Raw genomic sequence first — 19,467 nt, forward strand, 5'->3', positions numbered from 1 at the left:
TACGCAACATGTATAAATGAGGCCCCAGGTGAGTGGGCTTTGATTAGTCAATGACATTACAATGACTTGATTAAAATTACCAGCACTGCTGATCTCAAAGGCACGGATTTGATTACCCCTGAAATAAGAGATTTGGTGAGTCTAAAAAATACTAGTCCTGCTAGGTCAGTTGCAGCTTTCAGGAAGGCGTTGGAATTTTTGTTTAGAGGTGACAAACCAGATGCATCATTTTATCTTGGGTCTATTTGAATGTGCAGTCAATTTGACTATGTTGTTGATGAGCTGATGAGAACAATTAGGCACCAAACTTGTTCATTTTGTCAAACCAACCAACAGAAGCCAAACTCTATCATAAACTGTATTAGTAAGGGCAGTCCCACCTATGCAATAACAGGGGAAACACTGGCCTAATTATTTTTTGTTCACTCCAGCTCATTTTTATATTATAGTGGACATTTATTGCAAATTGGAATGAAATTGCAATCCACGTGTGGATAAGTTGACTTTCATATAGGATTTATGACATTCAATCGTCTGCATTTTAATATATAGAGTTGATTTATTGCACTGTTGTACTGTGTGTTGACCAGGCACTGGCAATGCTGCAAAACGTTAGCACATCTTGAATATAGCCCTGACTTTTTTTCTCTCGTAGCCCAACAAACCTATTGTTGATTGGTCCTACATTTCTGACCTCCACATTGCAGCCAATGAACACTTCAGAAACAATTCTGTTATGGCACCATAAGGAAGACCATAACAGATGCAAGCCTACAACTGAAGAATACCCTCAAGATTAATCTACAGGAAAGTATTTTCAAAAAATGTAAATACCCTAAGAATATCAACTGCATTTCAGCTACTGCATTCAAGTGCATGTAATGTCATCGACGTGAACCTTCTTATCATTGCTCAGTTAGCTAACTTCAGCTAGCCACACGTTTGTTGTGTTAACGGTCAATGACAGCTGGTAGATTGGCTGTAGAATGATTATCGGTGTGTTTTAGCTGTATTGTTAGCTAACTGGCGAGTGGAATGGGTCCGCAATGAGCTTGCAGCCAAGTGACCTTTTGAGTTGATAGCTACAGCTCGAGGTGATCTCGTTAGCCAGCTTGGAAGTGCTAGCTAACCGTGACGTTGATGCGACTAATGTGCAGCTGATGATATCTTACGTAGGGTAACCGTGTTGAAATAACTAACTAGCTAGTTAGTATGTCAATGTCGGAAACCTGGTTTGTTTTGAAGATCGGTAGTTAACGTTAAAGTGATGCAGCAGGCGATCCAACAAGAATATGTGGATAGAGCATTATGATACGAAACTTGATTTGGTATCTAACTATAGTTATCTATTCATACAATTAACGCTGGTTTTTGGATGAGGTAACTGTACAGCACAGGCTCTGCTATGACACGGTATGTGTCGACTGGGCCTGAATCTTAATTTAGCTGCATTAACTCAAGTGATCACCAATCTCATGAAAATAAATCATTATTAACATTCAGATAACATTTTGTAAGGTCTGATGACTAGGCCCTATCGTGAAGAATGAGCCCCATTGTTAACAATAATTGCTAGCCCTATCTAGTTAGCTTTTTTTGTCTGTCTAGAGACTAGTCTGTGCATTAGCCTCGATATCTAACGTTAGTTACCCTTGTTTTTTGTCTTGACTAGTGCATTAGCTTAATAGTTAGATTTCAATTGAATTAGCTAACAAAGGCCTTTCTGCTACAAAACATTTGAGTCATGGTAACTTTCATACATTCCTAATCAAATGTGACTGGTACTGTCAAACAGTTAACGTTAGGGATTCATCATCCAAACTATTGCCAAATGTACTGTACATTTTGTGAAATTGTTACAATAGCCTACTAATCAGTCCAAATGACCTTGACAAAAGCTTCTCCCCTGGTCCTGCTTTGCATGTGTTGCTGACCCCGATGTTAGACACTGGCAGAATGTTTCAAACTGTAGTTCTGCTGGTTTTTCTCTGCCGTCATTGCGTTGACATTTTCTTGTATAGGGGCTCAAAAGAGCAAGGCGAGTTTGCAAAGAAACACTGCTGTTTCTACTACAGTAAGATTGTCAGGTCATGTACAATGGTGTTTTGCTGCTAGTCTCTTACTATTTTCTTTATTCATATATATGTTTGTCACTTCTTACAGACAGAAGCCTGGTCAAAACAAGCAAAGTCAAATATGATGCAGTGAGCTGATTCTGAAGATGGTAAGCATGCGGTGGACTACTTCAACCTAAATCTAATTGAAATGTGTTTTATCATATCTATCCTCAGGTTTGTAACACAAAAAATGTAGTTTAGGTCACCCTTATCTGAAAATACAAATGTAAGTAGGTGTTTTTCAAGACCATGTGACATACCAAGCATTTAGTCTGTATTTCACATCCATGAGGCGTAACTGCAAATAATATATAGGCTCACCAGTCAAATGAAATGTTACTTGTCACATGCTTTGTAAACAACAGGTGTGGACCAACAGTGAATGCTTACTTATGGGCCCTTCCCAACAATGCAGAAAATAGAGAAGTAATAGAAAAGTAAAACACGTAATAGATACACAATGAAAAACGATAATTTGGCTATAATCAAGGGATACCAGTACAAGGTAATTGAGGTATATATGGTGCAGTGCACAAATATCAAGTCCATATTATGCTGCTGATTCCTAGTTATATGTACATATCAGCGGAGGCTGCTGAGGGGAGGATGGCTCATCATAATGGCTGGAATGGAGTTTAATGGAATGTTATTAAACATGTGCTTTTCCATTGACTCCATTCCAGCCATTATTATGAGCCGTCCTCCCCCAAGCAGACTCCGCTGATATGTACATATAACTAGGAATCAGCTTTATAGAGCTTTATAGAGCTCAGACAGACATCTGACTTGAGGATCACTGACGTCATGATCTGACCTTGAGTTCCCAGTTGTCTTGCACCGATCGAACGACTTGGGAAACTCAGTTTGATCACCAAATTAATTTGTGAAGTAAATGAAAGCCTCACCAGGCAGCTACATATCTATTTTAGTTTCACCGTGCGATCATTCAAAAAACGATTTCTACCTTTCCACAAACCATCTTTACATGTTGCTTGATAATGAGCAAGTTAACCGAAATGTATCAAAGAATGGGTCATGCGTCCACGATTTAGTTAGAGACTACTCCCTGGCCAGTGATCTAGCTAGCTGCATTTCAGTAATTACCTATCCTCCTAAATGCGATGGTCAAGTTGAAAATAGTTGCCTGAAAATGAACTAGTCACCAGTTATTGTTGCCCATGGTGTAATCATGTCTAACCAGTTGGCTAGTGTAGCCTGTGTGCCCTTGAGCTACAAAGACTAGATAGCTGTGTTTTTTGGCATTCACGATTAGCTAGCTAGTTGGCTACTTCATGGCCAGTGTAATCTCTCGATTCTTGACTGTCGCACACACGATCATTGGGTTCAGGGGAGTTTATTGTAGTCTTCTTTGCCATGTAGTCTTCTATCTAATCCCAGTCCGTGTTGCCAACTCTTCACTCAGTAAGGAAAGTAGATATTGGCTGTCCTGAAAGTCGCTAAATTACGTCATTGATTAATTTGCATAATTGGCCATGTGCGTGTAATTGTGATGGACGCTGTAGGAGAGAGGAATAACATCGCGGGAGAGACAAAAAGTTAGTAAAAAAAACACCCTAAATATGTTTAGAACTACAAATGAACTTTCTTCTGTCGGTTCTTTTTCTTTTTTTTTTCACAATTCCAACCCTCCTTTATCCGGGCTTTGGGACTGGCAAAAGTGTACCAAAGGAGACACTCTGGTGGAGTTACTTCGTTTTTTAATGACATTTTTTTACATTCACATGCCGCCCTGAATGTAAGCCAGGGCGGGATCAGCCAGCGGCGGCTTCCCACATGCGCAATTAATTTGCAGTCTGGTCACGGAGGGGTGAACACCTCCTGCTCTGACTGCAGCTGGGAGGGACTGGCCCGCCTGTGAGTGCTTTGGGGCGGGGGTGGGGCCCTCGACGAGTAAGAACGATACGTGCTTTCACGTCAGTCTCCAATAACACCAGAAAAAGTCGCTATATTTGTCACGAGTCACTTTTTTGAAAATGTGTAGCTTGAGGGGTCTGAATTCTCGCTAAATATAGGGACTAAGTTGGCAACACTGAAATTCCCAGTCGGTATTAGATAGAACGTCACGGCCCCACCTGTGGGGAATAAAGAACCCGTGGTTATCCCATTGGTTCACAGCAAAATCCTTTTTCAGCTGAGCTGTTTTATAAGAAAATGGTTGCCATTAATCAAACACTGCGACATGTAATTGAAACGGCAGGTATAGGCAAAGTTTTCTGAAGATGGACAACATTTTTATCTGTTCAACAGGATGGATTTTTCTGCTGTCAAACTTTCTTTATTGCGAAAAATTATGATTTTCAAATCATTGTGAAGGTATGCCGGGCATGTCATGTCACCGTGTAGCTATAATGCTCAGCATTTACTTCTAAATGCCTACTGCAGAACAAGGATTGTCCTGACATTCAAGAATGGCTGAATTTCTTCGCCTTGCTTTCCTGGTTGTCTGGCAAGTTTCACGATCCAATTATTTCGGACCTATAGGAGTGCAAGTTTCACTATGACTCGGACCGTGGCGATAGGTTGGCACAGCAGAATTATTAGTATATGGCAAATATTAGTCCATTATTGCGTTCTATCCATTATGACTTTCGTGGGCAAGCTGAGACATGAAACCCACAAGGTGGGAGGGCATACAGTGGGGCAGAAAAGTATTTAGTCAGCCACCAATTGTGCAAGTTCTCCCACTTAAAAAGATGCGAGAGGCCTGTAATTTTCATCTTAGGTACACTTCAACTATGACAGACAAAATGAGAAAAAAAATCCAGAAAATCACATTGTATGATTTTTAATGAATTTATTTGCAAATTATGGTGGAAAATAAGTGTTTGGTCACCTACAAACAAGCAAGATTTCTGGCTCTCACAGACCTGTAACTTCTTCTTTAAGAGGCTCCTCCACTCGTTACCTGTATTAATGGCACCTGTTTGAACTTGTTATCAGTATGAAAGACACCTGTCCACAACCTCAAACAGTCACACTCCAAACTCCACTATGGCCAAGACCAAAGAGCTGTCAAAGGACACCAGAAACAAAATTGTAGACCTGCACCAGGCTGGGAAGACTGAATCTGCAATAGGTAAGCAGCTTGGTTTGAAGAAATCAACTGTGGGAGCAATTATTAGGAAATGGAAGACATACAAGACCACTGATAATATCCCTCAATTTGGGGCCCCATGCAAGATCTCACCCCGTGGGGTCAAAATGATCACAAGAATGGTGAGCAACAATCCCAGAACCACACGGGGGGACCTAGTGAATGACCTGCAGAGAGCTGGGACCAAAGTAGCAAAGCCTACCATCAGTAACACACTATGCCGCCAGGGACTCAAATCCTGCAGTGCCAGACGTGTCCATGCCCGTCTGAAGTTTGCTAGAGAGCATTTGGATGATCCAGAAGAATATTGGGAGAATGTCATATGGTCAGATGAAACCAAAATAAAACATTTTGGTAAAAACTCAACTCGTCGTGTTTGGAGGACAAAGAATTCTGAGTTGCATCCAAAGAACACCATACCTACTGTGAAGCATGGGGGTGGAAACATCATGCTTTTGGGCTGTTTTTCTGCAAAGGGACCAGGACGACTGATTCGTGTAAAGGAAAGAATGAATGTGGCCATGTATCGTAAGATTTTGTGTGAAAACCTCCTTCCATCAGCAAGGGCATTGAAGATGAAACGTGGCTGGGTCTTTCAGCATGACAATAATCCCAAACACACCGCCCGGGCAACGAAGGAGTGGCTTCGTAAGAAGCCTTTCAAGGTCCTGGAGTGGCCTAGCCAGTCTCCAGATCTCAACCCCATAGAAAATCTTTGGAGGGAGTTGAAAGTCCGTGTTGCCCAGCAACAGCCCCAAAACATTACTGCTCTAGAGGAGATCTGCATGGAGGAATGGGCCAAAATACCAGCAACGGTGTGTGAAAACCTTGCGAAGACTTACAGAACACATTTGACCTCTGTCATTACCAACAAAGGGTATATAACAAAGTATTGAGAATTTTCCACCATAATTTGCAAATACATTCATTAAAAATCCTACAATGTGATTTTTCTGGATTTTTATTCTCATTTTCTGTCATAGTTGAAGTGGACCTATGATGAAAATTACAGGCATCATCTTTTTAAGTGGGAGAACTTGCACAATTGGTGGCTGACTAAATGCTTTTTTGCCCCACTGTACATGTCGGCAATTTATTAATGAGTGTTTGCCAAAATGGGCAATGGAAACACTTCAACCACTTTTTTTTATTGGACACTAGGTTGTAATTATTATATATATTTTTTAGGTGTGACGCCATTTCATCGAGCTGTTTTGATCGACACAAGATGGGTAAATGGAAACTCACCCAAGAAGGAAATTGTCATATTTTCAATGCAAACTTTCAAAATGTCAACAATAAAAATCACTGCACAAGTTAATGGAAACATAGCTATTGAAGTTGGTGGTTACTACTGGGTTCAGATCCGAGGTGAGAGAAATTGTCCGCCATGTTTTGGTAAGGGCTCAGTGATGTCACGCACTTAAGGCTCAACCAATCACCCGACGGGTTCTATGTCAAGACTAATGAATATTCATGAAATAAATCAAATCGTTGTTTTCTCCACGCAAAAACTCACAATTTATTCACTCCTACCAATGAGACATGGTAGTCATTACTATGGCAATTCAAGATGGCGCTCCCCATACCTCTAAATATTTTCCAAGATCAAAATACAAAAATTAGGTGTTTCTTATATTACAAGCACGTTTAGTATAAGTGGATTGAATACGTCTCTTTGCTTAGCTTTAATTCCTGAAGTGTTTCCATTCCCCATGGTAAAAACAAATTACATACATTTCATAAATTTAAAATAATAATCAAGAAATTATGAAATAGTTTGACAACCCTGTTTTGTAAGCTATTAAATGATAACAATCTCAACCGTTTAATCTTTTCCCGTGATGAATAAGGCATGGATGTCTAGGGTATGTAAAATAAGTCAACTTTGAGCACCTTTTATCTCTTGACTGTTTTGGCATTCAGGTACAAAAAGTCACTTTCTGAACACATCTTCTACAAGGACACATTTTGTATGAAAGGTTTCGTTCAAATTAAAAGGGGTGTTATCAAAAAGTGATAGAATTCAAATGGATTTTCCCAATACATATCTTATTGGCACCTAAGTATCGTGCTCATATCGTGAGATCCTTGGCAATACCCAGCCCTTGTTTTGAAGCTATAGTTGAACTAAGTCCAAAAATGTATGTATTCCACATTGACCCATTTTTTTTTTTCTTCCTATTTTAAAATGTACTGCACCGAGCAGGCCAATGGAAAGTTTGATTAACTGGGGGTTTGGAAGACGTTGTCGTGCAAGCAGGCAAATAGGAATGTTGAGCCCTGACTAGTGTGATTTGAGCTGTCAATATGGGGCTAAATGGATATTAAATGACAGGATCTTAATTTGTATATCTGTTCAATCATAGGTCTGAGCTGAGAGGTTCTCCCACCTGCCGATCCCTACAAAAGTTTGCGTTGACAGAGGACTCCAAAAAGAAGAATACGCAGCTTCCCAAGGCCATGGAAGACTCTCACACTTTATACATCTCAGAGTTGGGAGACGATGACAATTTAGAGGAGGAGATGGAGGATAAGGAGCTTGAGGAAACTCACTGCAGTCTTTATTTAATGTCCATGGAAACGGATGAGCTGGCAGATTCAAACACAAGTTGCCAAAAACCTGAGGCCAAAGGCTGTGACCTGAAGCCGGATTTAGAATCGGTCTCCCATTCAGCAACCCCTGAGCTCCCAGAGGATCCTGACCATGACCCTGATGTAGAGCTCCAGGACTCATTTCCCTGCCAATTCTGTGAAAGAAATTTTACCAGCAAGCAAGGCTTAGAACGTCACATACACATCCACACCTTAGCTAACCACCACACACACATATTTAAGTGTAAGTACTGCAGCAAGTCCTTTGGCTCAAAAATTGGCCGGCGACGGCATGAGAGGAGACATGAAAATGCAAAGGCAAGGCCTGGATCTTTAATAAAGCCTGTGGAGCCTCCAAGTTCTGCCCTACAGCGCAACGGTCCAGAATGTGTGTCTTCTCCCAGTAGCTCCAGTGCCTCTGTTTTGGCAGACAGAGAACAGGTGTCTACGTCAGATGAACATGGAGAATTACAGGGTGGTCACACTTGCAAGTATTGCAAAAAGGTTTTTAGCACACATACAAACATGCGACGACATCAGCGCAGGATCCACGAGCGCCATCTCCGGCTCAAAGGTAAGGAAGCCCCACTGTTGCAGGAAGCAAAACATCTAAAGCTACCCCCTATTAAATCTCAACAGGATACCAACAACACAAGCCCAGTAGCAGTTCTTGAGATCGAAAGTGACCAAGAGGAGCAATATATGCTGGATATCTCTGGTAACATCAGTGAGAACCTCAGCTTTTATATAGATGGGAAGATTGTATCAACAAGCACTGTCAGCGGCTGTGAGGTAGTTGAAGTGAACTCTGGATCTGCTACTTTAGTCGGACTAAATGCTGTGATTATTAATCCTGCCCAGATCAGTCAGGCTCTTAAAGTAGAGACTGCTACTCACACAGGAAAAGGGATACCTGGTCAACCCTTGACAAAAAGAAGAACTGCCACACCACCTCTTCTACCCCAAATCAAAACTGAACTAGAATCGGAAGTTTTGTCCTCTTCTTCATCATCAATTGTGTCATCTTTGATAGAAAGTCTCATTCCTCAGAACACAGAGTCTACTATCCTTCAGAGAGAGAGAACAGTTTATCTGTCACCTAAGCTGAAACAGCTCTTACAGATGCAAGATGGCCTCAAACCCAGCTTTGCCCTGATCACAGAAGGCCAGAAGCTGTGTTCACCACTTTCCCTGACTGTCCTCCCAGCAGGATTGGGGAGGTTTAAAAGAAGGACCGGATCTCCCCCAAACTCACCACAACAAAGCCCTATGTCGAATGTTGAAAGCACAACAACCGATGTGGGTGTTTCTATTGCTGTCAATGCCCCAACGTCAGAGAGCCAATGCAGTTCACCCGCATGCAGTTTATCCAGCAATGATGACAGTGAGATCTCCAACAGTCCACCAGTAAACGATGCAATGACAACTCGTGTCTTGCCAGAGGGATGGTCCCCAATGAGTGGGGGTTGTTCCTGCAACCAGCAACCTTTGGACCTCTCAAATGCTGTCAAGAAAAGTGAAGACGAAGCCCTGCGGGAAGCTGTGTTGGACTTGAGTGTGCACAGAAAGAGTGCAGATTCGGAAGTAAAGAGGATTTTAGTTCCACAGCCCTTAAATAAAAAGAGGAAGCCAAACACCAGCATGTTGGAGAAGGTGCTGATGAATGAGTACGCAAACCTAGAGGTTGCTGCAGAGCAAGAAATAAGTATATTAGAAAATCATGATGCACCGTTAGTTACGGACTTTGCCATAGTTACTGCTTCGGATATGTCACCTGCTACTGAAGGCGAGGTGTTCGGATTAACTTTTCCCTCTGCAGCACTTAGTCCATCCCCTTCCTCTCTGGCTTTAGTCCCCAGGCAATCGATCTCACCATGCACCATAGCACTTGCTTCCCCATCTCCACATCCAATCTTACCCACTGCTCCGTCACTAATTACTGTTTTAGCACCACCAACATCTTCCTCTAGCAATTCCACAAATCAACCTATCCTTCAAGTATTGGCCTCTAAGATATCTCCTAATCCTTTAATAATCTGCACAGAAGATTCATTGAATTCAGCTGAGTGTGAGTGGAGAGCTGCTTTGCCAGATTGGGCTACCTCTAATTCTGCAAGCCAACTTGCCACCTCTAAACCCCTTGACCCAACTCTCAATCTACAAGGGCATGTGTTTCTCACAGATCACACTTTAAATCAAATAGCTCTGAACACTACCACAGTTGAATCCAACATTGGATTTGAAGTGCCAACATGCTCTCCAGCTTTAACTCTAAACGATTCCCTTATCAACTCCTTTGACATTACTAGTAATACTGTTTTAATTGAATGCACAGTTGCTCTTGAAACCCCAGAGAACCTTGTCCCTACCACAATTGATTTCCAAGAGAATAATTTTGAATCGACAGCACCTGCGCAAATTGTCATAAATCAGCAGCAGCCTCTGTCCTTGCCTCATGAAACCGTTGACCCTTCTATTTTAGTATCTTCTTTAGAGCAATCGGTTACCCTTTCAACGCTGTCTGCAGTCATATCTGAATGTCCAACTCGTCAAGAGTCCATTTCCTCCCCTGTTCCTGCCATTATTAAAACTGAATCGAACCAAAAGGTAGTATCAGAGGACATATCTATCTGCCCCTCTAAAACGCCACCTCCCTCTGAGGGCACAAGTCAAGTGGAAGAATCCTCAAATGAGACCCTCTCCAAGCTACAAGAGACTTTCACTAAGGAATTCATATGCAATGTATGTGATAAGCTTTTTCATTCAATGAAGGAACTGGGTCATCATGTAAGTGAGCATTCTGATGAATGGCCATACAAATGTGAGTTCTGTGTGCTACTCTTTGGAAAGCCCACGGCATTGCTTGATCACAGGTCAACCCTCCATGGTGTCGGCAAGAGCTATGTTTGCTGCGCATGTACAAAGGAATTTGCTTATCTTTGCAACCTGAAACATCATCAAAAGGAGTTGCACCCTGGCCAGGAATGCAAATACACAGAGGAAGAAAATGGCAAGCTACGACCCCAGAACTATAACAATGCAACAAAAGGTAGCACAGAGGCTTTGTCCTACTGTGCCATGGCGGAGTCCAATAAACCGGTCATAAAAGATGAGGGAGAATTAGATGACGCTACTGAGGAACTCTTTACCACAATAAAGATAATGGCTTCTGAGGGAGGCAAACCCAAAGGCCTGGATGTTTGCCTTGGCATCAACCAACACTATCCCAGTTTTAAGCCGCCTCCGTTTCCATATCACAACCGGACACCTGTTGGCTCTGTAGCCTCAGCTACCAACTTCACCACCCACAACATCCCACAAACCTTCAGCACTGCTATCCGATGCACTAAATGTGGCAAAAGCTTTGATAACATGCCAGAGCTGCACAAACACATTCTTGCCTGTGCAAATGCCAGTGACAAAAGACGCTACACACCCAATAAGAACCCCATTCCTCTTCGTCACTTTGCAAAAGCCCAAAATGGAGTACTGTCCTCTACTAATTCCACAAATGGCCAAAATGCTCTACACACGGCAAGTCAAACAAATCGTCCCAAACTCAATCAGGAGCCACCTGCCAAGTTGAAGCTTAATGCACTCAACAAAAGGAAAAAACAGCTGGTACAGAGGGCCATTTCACAGAGGAGTAAGTCCACCTCTTTGACAAAAAGAACCTCTTCTCTAGTCGATGAGGAGCAAGAGATCTATGTCTGTCCGCATTGCATTAGAGAATTCACATACCGCCGCAGCCGGACCAAGCACATGGCCGTCTGCCCCAGGAAACCTGCTGCCAAAGAGGCCAAGAAAAGAAAAGATGGCAGTATCTCTTACACTAAGGAAAATAACGGCCACCTTCGCAGAGAAGTCCTTCATTTGGAAGAGAAATCTGATCATGAACAGAAAAGCAGAGCCCATAGTTCAAGTCCAACAAAGAGGACAGCCATATTACCAGCTCATAAAGTCCTGTCAAACAAAAAAAGCAAAGCCATCATTGCAATGGCAAGTGTCCAAACACTGCAGGAGGCACCCAAACTGACTGCACTGTCTCTTGTTCACCCTTTCAACTCCCCACAACGTCAAGGCAGTAGGATGCAGCATGGTGTGAAGGAAATTCGTTCTAACATTACAATGGTGAAATCCCACCAACAACCACCCCAGGTGGATGAGCACCCCTGCAGTCAGAGTGGAAGGGTGAGGGGACCAGTGACCCGCAGTCTACAGCAGATTGTCGTCATAGATTCAGCAAAGGAAGAACAGCTGACCAGTCAGGACCCACCAGGGGATCTGCAGGTATTCTATGCATGAAATCATGGCTAACATGATCAGTCTCTACCCTTCTCCCGAAGTGTGCACTCATACATTCCTCCTCATGGATTTAAAAAGAACGGACTGGTGTGAGGAATATGGTCGAGATTCATCTCCAGCCATGCTTGCATCAATCCAATACTTTTGAATACATGAGGAATGAGTGAACAAGTGGGCGGGTAGCTTAGCAATTAGAGCATTGGGTCAGTAACCGGAAGGTTGCTAGTTCGAATCACTGAGCCGACTAGGTGCAATCTGTCGATCTGCCCTTGAGCAAGGCACACGTAACCCTTAATGCAGTGTTTTCCACAAGTACATGGAGTAGCCAGCCAAATAGAAAAAGTTGCCAACCAGAGAGTTCCGGGCTAATGAAGTGATGAAGTGATTTACAGGAGTTTAGTGAAGCCCAGACGACCTTCTGATACAGGATGCTGTGATGAGTATTAAAACTGTCATCTGTAATAAAGCGAAGAATGCATCCAAAGGTTTAAGAGTAGTTGTTGCTGCATTCTGGTGAATAGTATCACCATAGTCAAGAACTGACAGGAAAGTTGACTGCACAATCTGCTTCCTGCTGTTCACAGATTGGCAACATCTGTTTCTAAAATATAAGGCCACTTTAAACGTTAGCTTTTTAACTAGATCATCAGTTGTTGTTTTTTAACGTTAGATCTTTATCAATCCAAACGGCCAGATATTTATAGGCAGCGACCGGCTCCATGAGCGAAGTATCCAATAAGTGAATATGTAGACCATCTGAGAAATTGTTCTGTGAATCACAGAACATATATTTAGCTTTGCCTGCATTAAGTAAAGTTTTTAATCAACAAGGGCTTTCTGTAATATAACAAAATCAGATTGCAGCTCGAACTTAGCTTTGTCAACAGTCGGTGCAATGGCATACATAACCGTATCGTCTGCATACAGATGAATATTACTGGATTTAATACATAGACCAATAATATTTAAATAAATGGTAAAGAGAACAGCTCCCAAAATCGACCCCTGCAGTACACCTTACGTAATATAGAGGAAACTAGATTTGACACCATCAGAAAGCAAACATTGTGTCCTGTCTGTCAAGACCTCTCATCCAGGCCCATTTCAGACCGTTTTTTGACGAGAAATGGTGTCGAATGCCTCGGAAAGGTCTGTAAATAAAGCAGCACAATGTTTTTTTTTAATGATCTAGGCAATTTAACACATCTAAAACAAGCATAGTGGCTGAAACAGCACTGTCCAGATCTAATACCAGATTGGTGTATATTTAGAATAGAGTGAAGTTACCAAAGTTCTTAGCTGGGAGTTGGTCAGGGATTCTAATACCTTAACTTGGCAAGATAAGTTGGCGATTGGGTGGTAATTATCTAAGTCCGAAGGATCTCCGCCTTTTTTATGTAGGGGGAGGACATGTGACGCTTTCTAAATCTTAGGGAAAACACCAGTACCAATTGTCAAGTAAAAAAAATACAAGTTAAAGGTACATCAATGAGTAGGGCAGAGCGCTGTATTAAGGGGTCAAGTGAATCAGCCCATGTGGAATTCATTGCATCGTTCTTTAGCAAGGCAACTCAAAGCAGTGCCTTGAGTTACAGGCATCCTATGCTTTGATTATAAGTTACGGAAACACAATATCTACATCAGAATGTTTTAATAGCATTTTCACCGTAAACAATACTAAAGTCACTAACACACAGCTATTAATGCTCCCAATGTTTAAGTAGGCCTACTCCCTCTCATCAATGTTCTTGTGATACTTGTGCACAGTACACGGACACACACACAGCTTTAAGTATTGTTAAAGCTTCAGGCATTCTAAATGAGTGCGACTATAGGAAGAAAGAACTGGCTCTATGGATTCAAAGAACAAATAGCTTTTTTAACTTGTCCAACAATGTTAAGAAAACACTGTAACTAATCTGTACTGTTCAGGTAACTTTACACACACTTGCTCTCAGTAGCCTATTCCTTCTCAGTTATTCCTGTGCCATCCACATTTGTGTGTAGTTTAGTGCTTTGTCAAGTTCAGGTTGCTAGCTAGGTAGCATGACTAGATTTAAGAATGAAGCACGTGTTTAACATGTTGACTACTCCATTGTCGACACTTTAATCAAATCAGTAAGCCTATATCAATATATTTAATAATGTCATGTGTTTTCTTTTTCATATTTTGGACTTGAATGAGTCCCTCTCGCCACTACCTATTTATTGTTCCCGCAGCGCGGATTCAACATCATCATCAAATGTTTTGTTCAAAAAGAGCCGTTCACAAACAACTCATCACACTGAGAGTCCTTAGCGGGTCACTGGCAGGTATCGACATGGGCTTCGAATCCTATGAAAATACAAACAACTCATCACACTGAGAGTCCTTAGCGGGTCACTGGCAGGTATCGACATGGGCTTCGAATCCTATGACAATACAAACAACTCATCACACTGAGAGTCCTTAGCGGGTCACTGGCAGGTATCGACATGGGCTTCGAATCCTATGAAAATACAAACAACTCATCACACTGAGAGTCCTTAGCGGGTCACTGGCAGGTATCGACATGGGCTTCGAATCCTATGAAAATACAAACAACTCATCACACTGAGAGTCCTTAGCGGGTCACTGGCAGGTATCGACATGGGCTTCGAATCCTATGACAATACAAACAACTCCTCACACTGAGAGTCCTTAGCGGGTCACTGGCAGGTATCGACATGGGCTTCGAATCCTATGACAATACAAACAACTCATCACACTGAGAGTCCTTAGCGGGTCACTGGCAGGTATCGACATGGGCTTCGAATCCTATGAAAATACAAACAACTCATCACACTGAGAGTCCTTAGCGGGTAGCTGGCAGGTATCGACATGGGCTTCGAATCCTATGAAAATACAAACAACTCATCACACTGAGAGTCCTTAGCGGGTCACTGGCAGGTATCGACATGGGCTTCGAATCCTATGAAAATACAAACAACTCATCACACTGAGAGTCCTTAGCGGGTCACTGGCAGGTATCGACATGGGCTTCGAATCCTATGAAAATACAAACAACTCATCACACTGAGAGTCCTTAGCGGGTCACTGGCAGGTATCGACATGGGCTTCGAATCCTATGAAAATACAAACAACTCATCACACTGAGAGTCCTTAGCGGGTCACTGGCAGGTATCGACATGGGCTTCGAATCCTATGAAAATACAAACGACTCATCACACTGAGAGTCCTTAGCGGGTCACTGGCAGGTATCGACATGGGCTTCGAATCCTATGAAAATACAAACAACTCATCACACTGAGAGTCCTTAGCGGGTCACTGGCAGGTATCGACATGGGCTTCGAATCCTATGAAAATACAAACAACTCATCACACTGAGAGTCCTTAGCGGGTCACTGGCAGGTATCGACATGGGCTTCGAATCCTATGAAAATACAAACAACTCATCACACTGAGAGTCCTTAGCGGGTCACTGGCAGGTATCGACATGGGCTTCGAATCCTATGAAAATACAAACAACTCATCACACTGAGAGTCCTTAGCGGGTCACTGGCAGGTATCGACATGGGCTTCGAATCCTATGAAAATACAAACAAGATATTTGGTTTACTTGTCCCGATGCAATACCGTTGACAAATAACTGTTTATTAAATCAGTTCGACACCTTTTATAAACTAGGCCAGTGGTATGTTTGTCCTGGGCTACAACACAATTGTGTACTTTTGGGTGCGGTAGAGGACCGGAGTTGGGAACCTGGCACTGAACTAGTCAAGACTTGTTGTTCGGTTGTCAATCAAAGTGCACAGTAGCATGTAGCCTATGCGCCTTGACTCCGTGGCTGTGTAGGCCTATGAAACACGCGAAAGAAAATAAATGAATGTGGCACAAAACAACAATTCAGTGGATTTCCACTCCTAGTTACCACTTACATTACACAACACCTAAAAATGAGTTCACAGGAGACAATGAAGAAGCATCATGCTCTCCCTCTGTGAAAATAAATGTTGACCAAACCACAGCGCACAAAAATAACACCGGTACCGAGAGGGACAGACAGGGGACTGACAAACCAGCAGTTTTTCCCTGTCCTATCAATAGATCACTAGAAGATGCATATCGTTCATTCCGGGAGAAGGCTATTCTGACTTGTCTGACTAGCGAATTGAAACTTTTATATGAAAAGAAGCCTAGTTAATTAATGAAGTGCAAAAAGTAGAAGGCTTGCAATGAGTATGTTATCGGCTATTTAGCCGATGGCTAGCGCTGATGGAAAACACAGATAATGGCTGATCCCTGGCGGTGACCAGTGTCTTGGAGTGGGATATGCAAAAAGTACATTTGCATTTCACACCTCACACTTGTACAGGTTGCACCCATGTACATGTGTGAAACACGACAAATAAAGGCACCCCCTATTTGACTGACGAGTGTACACTTGTAATTAAGGGGGATTAATTAAAGTTGCACCTTTTCTCACATTTAATTTTTATATTCTCAGGATCCTTCAATTTGAGATTCATCCAATGGACTGCTTCAGACAGTGGAAAGTTGAGGATCATGATACATTTGTGGAGGCTTAATGAAATAAATACAAATGCAAGAAGAGATGGCGAATGCAGCAGTGGGTAGGTGCAATCGGACAATGTATGGAGGCTTTCAGAGAACATGTTTGTTGTGCATTTCTTGTCCTTTTCACAGAATGTTTGGAAAAGACTGCTGTGCACTTTGAGAAACTTTACCTGTGATGGGCACGTGCATCACAGAATAAGTCATCTGGATGATTATCTGAAAAAAATACTTCATTTAAAAAGCCCATCCCTATGAATAACTAGTGCGGTTTGCAAGTGGCAATCATAGGGGCATGCAGTTAATACATATTTTTTTCAGTTAGCTATATGTGTACTGTTATGTGGCCCTTTTATTTGGAACCTAAATGCATGCTACTAGTTTATTGTAGTACTAGATTGCCCCTTTCTCACTCAGTCTGTCCAATTTCAAACCACACTTTTTAGGTTTGAATGGTCATCAACAAGTGAAACTCTGGATCTCTTAAAAGGATAGTTTTCCAAATCTTTAACGTAATCGTAATAATTGTCATACCTCAAGGAGTCATGTGGCTGTCTTAGAATTGTAATACAAGCTCCAAGGAAAGCCCTGCGAGGTAAACAATGCATGGAATGTGTGTATAAAAACCCAGAGCTGGGCGATATTTGATTAATTGGAATGTATGTCTAGCGCGATATTCCAAATGCCTTCCAAATCTCATGAATCCATTTTTTTGTTTTTATATATTTTTTTGAGCGTTTGTCTGATGTTTCTCATGTTGTACCTTCGCATTCACACACACCAAGCCCAGCCCCCTGGCACTCACAACGACAAAAGATGAGAGATCACCTCTTCTTCTCTGACAGTGGTTTCAACTCTCATTTGCGTTTTAGGTTTGGTCTGACAATCTGTCATATGGAAACCAAAACACATAAAAAGGTTAATCTCCTCTATTATAGTAAAGTAATGTTTCTAATGGGGACCTCCTGGAGGTTAGGGGGCCACAGATAGCATATGAACACTCATAAATAATGGCAGGAAATTTGCTTTAACGGTTGACTTTGGGCGTGATAAACGGTCCAACTTATTGTCAAACAGAAATGGGGTGTGCCTTGGGTGGTAAATCAATGTCATTCTGATCATGCGCGGCGTGACCGGCGTAGCTCGTTTGTTAGCCACTTCTAGCTCGCCAGTAACTCCTCCAGTATGTGTTGACGTCATTTCACACAATTTGTTTTTGGACGGAAGCTGTAGAGATTGGTAAGAAATGGAACTTCAAAAGCCAAATATCTTATTAATCAGTATATATTTTTTTGACGCATTACACGACCTTGGAATTATGGTGCATTGTTATCGTGCATCAGTTATACAGTTTAAAGTTGTTATTTTAGAGTTTTTGTCCAAAGTCTACCTTTTTTAAAGTAGCTGTCCAGTGTTTCCAGATGTCTATGAAATATGATCTATATTTAATTACAATACGAGTTAAATATTTTTTCTTCCAATTCTTTTTAATTATGTTAAAAAGCTGCTGGGTGTATACCAGTCATTAAAATTATTCATACGAGTAGACCGCTGATTGGCCAGCTCATCCTCAGGAAGATGACATCATCCTTGTTGAGGAAATGGCAAGTTTTTTTATTTATTTTTTAAATGGTCTGTTTGAGATAGTTATATCTCAAACAGACGGGGACCCCCGTCTACTGTTCGTCGTGGACTTGTCATTGAGAGATTGTTTATGAGACCTGTGTTAATAATTTTCTATAATGCCTCCTACAGAAGTTGCTCATTATTAGTGAATGGGCATTATGCATGGTTCTGTAACATTTTTAACAAAAGACTTGAAAACCAGATCAGTGATTATTGCAGAAAAGCAATTTAAATAATGACATTATTAGTGGGTCTTATGGTTGTGGAAGGATTATATTTACTCTAGGTATAATTTCACAAGCCATGCATTCTTTAGATTATTGCTGCTGTTTTTAAATGCACTGTATATTACCTTTTAATTGAACAACAAAGCTTATTTAGAGATTTTTTTTAAATGACGTATATTGTGATTTGAAGCTTTGTTTGAATTTTTTTAAAGTTTTTTTTTTTGGGGGCTTATCGCCCAGCCCTATAAAAACCTAGACTAAAAAGTTATGTTCTGAAATCTTCAATGTCAAACACGGATATTCGCTATTGATATTGTTACAATATAACTTGAATTGAATTATGTGAACTATTTTAGGCAAGGCATCATACTCTCATTACATGCAATGCTTAGTTCACAGGGATTTCCATATAGCTTGTATGCAAATTCAAAGACAGTTATAACTCATCGTGACCTAAGAAAACAATTAACATTGCAAAACCCCTGTGGTGCTGTTTCGCCCAATGCGGATCTCCGCTTATAAAGGTGAATTCTGTAAGTAATTTAACATCTTGAAGGCCCTTAGAGCTAGAGTCTGGGATTGATATATCCATAAATTAATTATATACAGACCATGATATTTGAAGAATATAACTTCTACATACCTGCATTAGCGTACAACTGCCTTACCCAATCATAGTCCAAAATATAATCTTGTAATTGTAAACAAAAAAGCATCACAAACAAATTAACTGATGTGGTTGTCATGGACTGTCAGTCCTTGCATTTAGATCAGTGTGTATGAAATTGAGAGGGCTACATTTCCCTAGCCCCATCCCTCCACTGTATACTAAATTAGGAGTCAGGGCGGCTGTTTTAATTGTTTTTTTTTTTACAGTAGATTTCAAAAACCAAATGGCAGCCCTGCCACTTGTTTAGGCACTTCCTG

The 19,467-nt window shown here is 41.5% G+C and overlaps 1 protein-coding gene across 2 annotated transcripts; it reads left to right on the forward strand.

Annotated features, from left to right (window-relative positions):
* Positions 1-451: 451 nt before the first annotated feature.
* prdm2a (PR domain containing 2, with ZNF domain a) lies at positions 452-18,804 on the forward strand. Of its 2 annotated transcripts, XM_052482847.1 has the most exons (4): positions 452-811; positions 2,168-2,224; positions 7,602-12,117; positions 16,620-18,804. In XM_052482847.1, the coding sequence occupies exons 3-4, from the start codon at positions 7,696-7,698 to the stop codon at positions 16,632-16,634; spliced, it is 4,437 nt and encodes a 1,478-aa protein (XP_052338807.1). In that variant the 5' UTR covers positions 452-811; positions 2,168-2,224; positions 7,602-7,695; the 3' UTR covers positions 16,635-18,804. The 2 variants fall into 2 exon arrangements, with proteins under 2 accessions (XP_052338807.1, XP_052338806.1); XM_052482846.1 differs by lacking the exon at positions 16,620-18,804 and having other exon boundaries at positions 452-826; positions 2,164-2,224; positions 7,602-13,837.
* The last annotated feature ends 663 nt before the right edge of the window (positions 18,805-19,467 follow it).

Source organism: Oncorhynchus keta, chromosome 28, assembly GCF_023373465.1.
Source record: "Oncorhynchus keta strain PuntledgeMale-10-30-2019 chromosome 28, Oket_V2, whole genome shotgun sequence".
NCBI lineage: Eukaryota > Metazoa > Chordata > Actinopteri > Salmoniformes > Salmonidae > Oncorhynchus > Oncorhynchus keta.

What these genes read in the sequence shown, in the direction of transcription:
- prdm2a (XM_052482847.1), top strand. Translation starts at nt 7,696, where the DNA reads ATGGAAGACTCTCACACTTTATACATCTCAGAGTTGGGAGACGATGAC.